The sequence below is a fragment of the Epinephelus moara genome, chromosome 21 (genome assembly GCF_006386435.1).
Source record: "Epinephelus moara isolate mb chromosome 21, YSFRI_EMoa_1.0, whole genome shotgun sequence".
Classification (NCBI taxonomy): Eukaryota; Metazoa; Chordata; class Actinopteri; order Perciformes; family Serranidae; genus Epinephelus; species Epinephelus moara.
The window spans coordinates 36,161,383-36,171,463 of record NC_065526.1 but is presented as its reverse complement, the minus strand read 5'-3'; the positions used below and the strand labels follow the sequence as shown (position 1 = coordinate 36,171,463).

The 10,081-nt window shown below is 39.1% G+C and overlaps 1 protein-coding gene and 1 non-coding gene across 3 annotated transcripts in view; both read left to right on the top strand.

The window, feature by feature from the left end:
• The first annotated feature begins 1,514 nt into the window (after positions 1–1,514).
• trnaq-cug (transfer RNA glutamine (anticodon CUG)) lies at positions 1,515–1,586 on the top strand. The gene has a single exon. It is a non-coding gene; the product is annotated as a tRNA-Gln (tRNA).
• A 582-nt stretch (positions 1,587–2,168) lies between these two features.
• The window catches only part of trnau1apb (tRNA selenocysteine 1 associated protein 1b), a 13,991-nt gene continuing 6,078 nt past the window's right edge, over positions 2,169–10,081 (top strand). For both annotated transcript variants that reach the window (XM_050033798.1, XM_050033797.1), the window contains exons 1-7: positions 2,169–2,345; positions 3,051–3,148; positions 3,659–3,758; positions 4,659–4,711; positions 7,640–7,768; positions 8,244–8,360; positions 9,164–9,458. In XM_050033798.1, the coding sequence (XP_049889755.1) occupies positions 2,310–2,345; positions 3,051–3,148; positions 3,659–3,758; positions 4,659–4,711; positions 7,640–7,768; positions 8,244–8,360; positions 9,164–9,458 (828 nt within the window). In that variant the 5' untranslated portion in view covers positions 2,169–2,309. The remainder of the gene's footprint in view (positions 2,346–3,050; positions 3,149–3,658; positions 3,759–4,658; positions 4,712–7,639; positions 7,769–8,243; positions 8,361–9,163; positions 9,459–10,081) is intronic.

Sequence of the window (10,081 nt, the reverse complement as noted above, 5' to 3'; positions counted from 1 at the left end):
TGCATGGAATAATAAAAGCAATAACTCTGCTGTCTTTATAGTAAAAGGGGCACTATGTGTTTTCACTTTACAAACCTGAAAAGTGTTTTAAAAGTAGAAGTTAGCAGCTCCTTTAAGGGAAACTTTAATATTTTCCCATGTTTTTGTGTCGACGTGACTTGTGGAGACAATGATGTTTGAAATTGAAACAGAAACAAAATAAAACTCACAAAAAACATTCAGGTTTGTCTTTACACTGTTCCAACAATCACCATCTCTAGTTTGATTGAAATAAATCTTTAATTGACCCAATTAGGTGTGACAGTAGTCAATAGAGGTTTTGGAGCTGTTTCTGGTGTAACAAAAAGGATCGTACTGTTCAACAAAAAGACATAGTGTTGCATAATGTTGTCAGACATTTATAATAACAGGCAAAAACAAGCACTTTTAGAGGACGCACATTGAGGGTGCCCCTAGTGGTTTCATTTTTGCCCATATTGTAGCTGTCGGTTGCAGCCCTCTTGCTCAACACTGGACCATTCGTGTTTATGCATGGTTGTGTCGGCCACCATAGTCTCATCATAATGTTATACAATAACAATAACATACAATAACATTTTTCTGGCCATTATTCAACATCATATCTCAGTAACAGAGGGGGAGACACCTGGTCAGATACTGAGTTGGTGACACTCATCTGTGGTGTCCTGTGCTGATTGTATAGATCTTCACAGTCTCGCCACCAGACAATCAGAGATCTCCGCCTTCTGATCGTTTAGTTAAGCAAAGCGTCTAAAGACTGACTTGTGAGTCTAGGCCACTCCTGTCATGGAATCCAAATGTCATCCACACTGCGTAAGGTGGCAGAGGGAAATGAGCTGCAGTACGATTTTCAACCACATGATGGAGTCAATGGACTGGTGGCGCTCTGTCCACTTGAGCAGGACACATGTCGGGGAATGCAAGAAAAAAAACAAAAAAATGAAAATAAAAAAATGTCATTAGGTAAGATCCGACAGTGTGGAGTGTTGAGAGAAACAAGAGGGCATTAAGTATTATGTGCACTTTGACTTATTAAGGACTATATTGGGAAATTCACATGTCACAGCAGCTCAAAGCACAGACAGAAAAAGGAGGGTGACAATGTTACTTGAATAAGAAAATTAAAGATTAAAAATTATAAAATATGTGTAAACAGTATAGGATATATATATATACATATATATATATATATATATATATATATATATAAGTTATATACTAAATTGAATGCACTAAATTGAATTGCTGTACACACAAGACTATTTACAATATATACACAGTATAATAAAGATATGGGATATTGCACAGGGTATGTATATTGCACAGGGTCTTAGCAGCGATGGTTTAAAACAGTGTAATGCAGCAGACATGACAGTGCTACATTACATCGGATGTTGACATTGCATCTTATGTGGCATTACCATAGACTATATGAAAATGAGCATTTCCCATCACAGGGATGTGCTCTGGAGGCAGTATTACTGGCATTCAGCGGTTCCATGGTGTAATGGTTAGCACTCTGGACTCTGAATCCAGCGATCCGAGTTCAAATCTCGGTGGAACCTAACATTTTGAGAGTCAATATGAAAACCTTCTATCACAACTACCATGGTTTACAACTGAAATTACACAACGTCAATCATTCAGATCAGTCGTAACAGTGCAAATTAATTAGAATTCATTGTAGTCGGAGAACTACAATAGAAGAGGAGGGGAACAATAAGGAAATGGTTCTTAATAAGGGAGTAAGCAGTGTGTCCGGTACACAGGCAGACACTGAGAATTTAATGCATTTTAGCATATTATTGATGATGACATTTGTTATCTGTGAAGTAAGCAGGGGAAATGTAAAATGTAAAATCCTGTTTCTATTGACAGTGCCATGTGTGCAATGAGGAGGTGCTCCGCGACCGTTTATCCGAAGCTTTTACTATTTACACCAGTTCCAGTCGAGCCTCGTTGGGACGTGGTTTTTAGACGAAATTCGCAGTAAAGTGTCGTTCAGACGGTTAAACCGGGTTATCTGTTTGCTGTACCAACATTCTTAGAATTTAACTGCAGGTATTGTGCGCGGTGCCGTTCAGTTTACGGGTCGGGGGGGAGGTGGGGGGGGTTGGGGATTATTTAGAGCTCGGCATAACACCGGAAGTGTCACAGTTTGAGACGGAAGCGGAAGCACGTACCGATGTGTTTAGCATAACGTGTGGAGAAGTTTTAACGTTGTAAATTTTCCTAACTCTTAACACCAGCGAACCCCTCTGTTGTTTTATCTCTGGTCCAGATTCAAGATGTTTAACAGACAGACGAGCCTGTGGATGGGTGATGTATGTCTGAAATCTCTATGTCTTTCAGTGTGTGGACGCTAGCTTAGCTACGCTTGCTAGCTGTTAGCGCGGTTATGCTAAGTTAGCCTGCATATTTGACCACGTTGTAAAACTTTAGCCCAAACTCTGTTGTAAGGTACTTAGGTACACCTTGGCGTAACACAGTCATAAACACAAGTAATATTATTTTACATTGGTGGTCAAATGATTCACCAAATACCCCTTTAACTCCATCGTTGCCTTCACCTTGAAGCAGGCGTTAGCTAACTTGGTACAAGCTCACGGCAGTCGTTCATTGATATGCAGAATTGAACCCAGCGATGCATTCACGTTGGGTGTTATGATGGCCTTTGCATTTGGGCTCTCTTTTATGGGTTTTGAGACCCCTTAATCAAATAGTCGTCGTCAATGGTAATAGTCAACGCTTACACATGTGTAACAATTTAAAACGTTTCCCGAAGAAAAGAGTTTGTTGTTACTTATCGTAATGAATTGTACTGAATTTTTCTTAAGCAGTTTTTCTAAAATACTTTAAAGCTGATTGTGTAGCATCAACAAGAAGGACCCAGTAACCACGCTGTAACAATCTTATACATTAAATACAGCTTTTACAATTTAGATATGTGCACATACTTCAGTACTATTATGAACAAAGGTATTGGCTGCAAGTGAATGTGACGCATGTAAAACTTTCTTCTTTCTTAGTTGGACCCATACATGGATGAGAACTTCATCAAGCAGGCATTTAGTGCTATGGGAGAATCACCGTTTGGAGTCAAGATCATCACTCACAGGATAACAGGGTAGGATATACACAACACTTTATACCATACACAATCCCTGTGATAGGTATATGAAGAACCTATGAACTGTTAGAAAATTAGATGTGCTGAAGTTTTCCCATAGAAAACGTGTTAAAAAGTGTTAACCCAAGGGCTTCAGATCAACCTTTTGACAACGGTTGAACTGGTGCGCCTAACTTCTTAATTTAGGTGCACCAGCAATTAATATTGGTGCATGTAGCACTGGTGTTACAGAAGCCCTTTTTACATAGAGATCACCCTATAGGGCCTCTACAAGGTCCCTCCTTAATGCCACCTTTGCATTTTTACACAGAACCAAATAACTGCAGTATCATGTGGCTCCTGTGCATGATTATAGATAGCATGCTGACATTGTAAAATCAAAAGAGGCGTGATGTTTAACACAACAGCATTGGCCTCTAGTGTGACATATAATATACGTGTTGGCAGTGCTTCATAAACAATGACATGAATGGCATCAATTCCTAATTATTCTGTCCTCATGTGCAGTGGTTCAGCAGGATACTGCTTTGTGGAGCTGGCAGATGAAGCGAGTGTCGACCGCTGTGTCCAAAGACTGAATGGAAAACTGGTTCCTGGATCAAACCCGGTCAGTTTTATGGTGTAATTTCAAAATGCTTACTCAAATCTTTTATGCATTCCTTACTGCAATAAATATGATCATTGTTTCTCTATAAATATATTATTGACAATTTAATACTGCCTTCCTTTTTTCCCCCAGTATTAGACTTATGTTATCGAGCAGTATTTAATTGTTGATCTGACTGTGGATAGTGGAGCTCCACTAGTCTTGGTCCTCCTTTGTTATAACAGTAACTCAGTAGTGATTAGCTAAATGAGTCAATAAAATATGAGGTTGTAAGTTTGCTCTGTAAACACACCAGAATTCTTGTTAATACAACAGATCTGTTCGATTTGCTGTTTGTGTTAATTTCATGATCACCATTGTGCTTCCCCAGTGAATTAAAACCAAGCGTTTACAAAGAAGCAATGCAAGATACCAGTTACAGATAAGATACTAAGTGAAACTATTTACTATATTGGCTGCAGTGACAGCAAGTGTACTTAAGGGTCTCGGGATGTAAAACAAAAAAAAGTCATGCCAGCCTGAAAATGTCTCTACAGTCTCAAGTGGTGTGTAAAATTGCGAGCTTCAGCCGCTTGCTTCTGCATTTGATATTTTAATGGCTCCTGTGAGCTGGCCAAGCTACTGGGCTCCCCTGTCTGCCAGCCTGTACCTGCTGCTGAAGGTGGCTGAGAGGCTGCTTGTACATGAATGTACTTTTGTTTGAAGCTGGTGAATAGAGTCTCTGGTAGGAACTAACTGAGGAATGGGCTAAAGGCTGGTCTGGGTGGTGGAGGTATGTAAACCCAAATAACAACAACCATAATAACTCCACTCTTTATTTCCAGCAATATCAGTGCTATACTACACATCTCTGGTGTTTGAGGTTGGCTTAGTGTCTGTGTTTTCTCTCTCCCTGTGCAGCCCCGGAAGTTTAAGCTAAACTATGCCACCTACGGCAAACGGCCAGAGGCAGGGTAAGATACCATTCACATTGAACTTTTTCATGTTACTGTTTGAGTCCAAAGTTATGTTAAAGGGTACCTATTTGCTCTTTTTATGTTCATAATTGTATTTTGGCTTTCTACTAGAATATGTTTTACATGCCTTAGTGTTCAAAAACACCTTATTTTCCTCATACTGTCTCTGGAACACCTGCCTTCACTCTCTGTCTGTGCCCTTTTAGTGCCTGTGTCTTTAAGCCCTCCCTTTTGAAAAAGCCCAATCTGCACTGACTGATCAGCATTTCCAGGCCCTCTGTATCTTGGCATCTCTGCACCATCACAGCAGCCTAGTTAAATTATCAATAAAAGTTTCTTAACCAAAATCTTTACAATCAGAAGTGTTACAACAGGAATGCGATCAGAATTCAGGAAGAAATTCATAACATCAACCACAGAGGTTACATGTTTCCCTGACGTTAGCATGTAGCTACATGTAGTGGTGTACTTGCAGCAGGAGAATTACTATAACATAGTAACATATAGCTGCACTTTCAACTGTGAAAAATCACCAAAAAAACTTCTAAAACAAAATCTTGATGACTGGACATTTTCCAGCATGAATATGATCTCAGATCAGGGAGATATTAACAACACTTGCAATGAAGATTACATGTTTCCCTGATGTTAACATGTGGGAGTGTAGGCTACGTGATGTAAACACTTTAGGTAGCCTGGAGCGTATGATCACATAAAGAAATTTGTCATGAGCTGATGTCATATTGTAGCCAAAGTAGAAAAAAAGTGCTATAAACAGAGTATTCAAAAAGGTCAGAGGCCCAAGGTTTTTGGTCACAGAGATTACTTATAAAAACGTTTACCTCATTATTTGAAACATTGGCCATGTTTAATATGAACATCCTAGATGTAACACTATATATTTGACAGAAAATAGGGAAAAGCATAATAGGTCCCCTTTTTATACTTTTTTCTAAGTCCACCAATCAGCTATTCCTATGACCTGATATTTAACCTGAGAGGACATTTCAACAAAGTGAATTAACTTACTCCTTAATGAAATACTTGAAATGTTCTTTCACATTCTGTAGAATACGGGAACATCTGAGAACTGGTGAGATTAATTAACTACGTTTTGTTTTGTTTTTTGTTTTTCCAAATGTCAGGCTTACTCATTGTGTTAATGTTAAGGATAAGACAAAATTTTATCTTCTAGTATTTGGTGGTTTTGTTTCTTGTGTTTTGTCAAATGGTCCCCTGTGAGTCCGATAATGTTACAAGAGTGCAATACTCTCAATCTTATAACACCAGGCTGAAAAGCAGTGTTTCACTGCCCTCTGCTGTTGAAAGTTTCATGTCTGTTTACTTCTGACCACAGCCAGCTGAGCACGGTTACATGCGCACAATAATCAGATAACTGGGAATAATCAGGTAATGGTAATAATAATCAGATAACTGGGAATAATCAGGTAATGGTAATAATCTGATTTGACGCGTTTACGTGCACTTCAATAATCTGATAATCAGAAAAACCTGGTTTACATGATTCAGTCCTTCAGTTGGATTTCTCCCCAAGTACATGACATAAAACTCAAACTTCCTGTTACAGTAGGTACTCATATCCTTGAAAAACCTCGAAGTACACAAGTCATATATTTGCAAAATAAAGCACTCATCATGCTGACAGCTTATATTCTTACAGTACTGTTTGTTGTTATCATTAACAAATACATGTGAGCATTCTAATGTGTAGTTTATCAATGTGGAGCCAATTTTACATACTTTGGGTAGATTTGGAGTAAAAGTACTGCAAAGTGCAATATACAAGTTTATTGTATATAAATTTGTCACACAAAGTGCATAACATATAAGTAATATAAAATAAAAGTGACAATTTAAACACTGAGAATATAAAAATATACTATTTTATGTAAAATCTTTATCTGAAAGGAAACAAAAGCTGTCAGATTAATGTAGTGGAGTAGAAAGTACAATATTTCCCTCTAAAATGTATGGAGTGGGAGTATAAAATAGCAAAACCCAAAAGAAACCGGATTAAAGGGTATACATGCACTGAATAAAAGAAACCGGATTAAAGGGTATACATGCACTGAATAATCTGACTATTGGGGAAAAAGCTGGATGTGTTTATCTGATTTCTCATAATCAGATAATGGCTTTTATCTGATAAAGCCTATCGGATTATACTGTTTACATGACCACTTGAATAGTCAGGTAACTCCAGAAATCAGATAATGATCGGTTTATTAGTGTGCATGTAAACGCGCTCACTGATGGGGACTTCATGGGGGTGTTAAGATGCTCTTTGATAACTTTTTATTACTCTTTAGTCACAGTTTGCTTAAAAAATATTGCTAGACTACAGAATCTTGGAAAATGATAAAACAATATGATAATATTGTCATGTTGGATTTACAATAATATATTGTAATTCCCCAGGCTCCCACTTACCACTCAGTATTAAAAAATGCAGTAACAAAATATGTTTATAGAAATTCTGACACTGCACCAAACTCATTTAATTTTAGTGTGTTCGAAAGTTGATATTTGGGCTACATCTTCAGATAAACAGGAAAGGGATGGGATAGGACAGGTTTCAGGGGAACTGTATGATTATTCTCACTTAAAGTCAAAACAGAATCATGTATACCTAAGTTGCATCTCTGCTTCCAGTTTGAAGGTATGCTGGGCTAGAGGTTAGCTTTTTTAATCTTATGGATGTTTGTGGTGGGATTAAGTAGCATGTCCTTTCAAGAGTGCATGTTGTTAATATTGGTTATAGTATGTGAAGCTTCAGACCAAGGAAATTTCCCATTAATTTCTCTGGTTTTAATTAAAGAGGAAAAACAGACCCAGCTGTCCTGTTCATACTTGGTGGGTATTGGTGTATAAGGAGTATGTGATCAAAGTTTCTGTCTCTCTCAGGCCGGAGTTCTCAGTGTTTGTGGGCGACTTGGCTTCTGAGGTGGATGACTTCCAACTACACCAAGTTTTTAAGAAGTATCTTTCCTGCAAGGGAGCCAAAGTTGTCACTGACCAGTATGGATACTCCAGGTATGTCAGCTCATAGAGTTGGACCCAACAGCAACATAGCTTTAGAAATGTTCAGTCAGTTTGACTACAAATGATTTCTTGAACTACACATTGTTTCCTTGGTGTGTTGTATAATTTCCTGGTTTGAATATTATTGTAATAAATATACAATAATATAAAAATGTTTCTTGTGGTGTAGTTGTTTAAAAGCAGTGCTATGGACGTTGACCACCATCTTCATCTATTTTCGAACAAAAGGCTGAAGAAATGTTTACTTGCCGTCTTATGCTAAAACTATTGTTTTCCCCATATAGGCTAAGCAAGAGCAACTCACAATTCAAGTGATGCTACCTCATGTTAAAAGTAAAACAACAAGTTTCAGTTCTACCATAATAATACCCATTATATTCTGTTTCTCATTATAAGTGGCCATTAAATGCCAAGTATGGAGTGTGTGTTGGTGTGGAGAGGAGGTGTAACTGTTTTTCACCTGCAGAGGTTACGGCTTTGTCAAGTTTGGGGAAGAGAGCGAGCAGAAGAAAGCGATTGAAGAGTGCCAGGGTACGATGCTGGGGGGAAAGCCGCTCAGACTCAGTGTTGCTGTAGCAAAGAGGTAAGACACTGACCAGGGTACGTGGTGGCTTCCTGCAATGCTATGATTCTGTGGTTGTTATTCAAGAACCTTGGTGGTCATGAAGTGTTCCTATTTCCCCTGCATGTCGCCCCTTTTACACTGCCTTTTCAAGATGGGAATTTCATGCTGTTATGCCACCTTGTTCTATATAAAAGGTATAATCATGGAATGGGGGACAGATGTCTTGCCTTTAAGCCAGCAGCTGAGGTAGTAACAGCATTGAAACAATGTCTTTATAAACGGGACAGTCGGCAGGATGGGATCATGAGCAATACAGTAGTAACGTTTTGACAATGGGTAATACAAGATTTAAAAAGTAGCTGCAGCAGAAAATGGCTGCACCAGCACATAAAGCATATATAAACAAGTTGGAAACACAAAATTTGCTTTGTACCTTGTCCACTTTTGTGTCTGGATCAGCAGTAGACTGACCTGGCACAGGTGGCTGCCATCTTGTTTTTACATCAATTAGTGTATTGTGCTTTTCCATCCACTAGATGGTGCATAAAAGTGTCCACGGACAAGGACAACAAGTCTAAGTTAAGCAGAGTGAAGTATAAGGTGCAGCAATCCCAAAATGTAATGTCTTTATATGAGGTCAGAATTTGTTTTGAATTGTAATTGACTAACTGATGATGACAGTCAAAGGGGTGCACATACTTCTGCATAACCTACGTTATCTTTTAAATTAATCTTGAATCAAAGACCTGAGCATATATAAAGTGCCCTTCACTCATCTCTTCAGATAATAATGCAATTTTGTTGTCTTTCTTGTGTTACAGTCAGAAGATGAGCAGCTACCACGGCGGCCAAGGCCAGAATTACCATAGCAACTACAACCAAACCCAGTCCGGTTACTATGGCAACCATGGCAACGGGGGTCAGGGTTACTACTCTCAGTGGGGTGGTTACGACCAGTACAGTGGCTACAACAGCAGCTATAACACCGGCTATAACACCGGCTACAACACTGGCTACAATTATAACTATGGACCCTATGGATACCCACCACCTGGCCACATGATGCCACCACCTCCCATGGGGATGCCACCCACTGACATGTCAGGAGCTGTAGAGGTGAGGGAAATACTTTGACATGCTTAAAAGAATTGATTGAAGGCTTTTTATTTGTGATCAGTACAGAGATGTTAAGTGAGTACAAAGAGTTTGAGTAATGGCAAGCAGGCAGCCTCCACTAGTGAAGATAAAGGCCACTTTGTTACATCTCCAAAATGGACTTGTTTACATGCTTGGCCTCGTTATCCACCAACTTGTCACCAATACAACAAAGAGTCCACTCAGTCTTGTTCACAGTGACACACGTGTGTGAAACTGTCAACATCGCAATGAGGGTAAAAAGATGACCAGGATCAGCTCTTGTTGGCAACAAGTAGCCCTGATTAATATGCTGAATGGGTAGGGTTAGGCTCAAAACACCTTCCACATTTAAAGGGATAGTGCACCCAAAAATGAAAATTCAGCCATTATCTACTCACCTATATCCCGACAGAGGCCCTGGTGAAGTTTTAGAGTCCTCACATCCCTTGCAGAGATTGACGGGGGGATCGGGCAGCACACCTAATGGCAGACGGCGCCCCAGACTAACGTCCAAGAACACAAAATTGAATCCACAAAGTATCTCCATACTGTTCATCCGTAGTGATCCAAATGTGCTGCAGCCGCGACATAAAAAGTTGTTT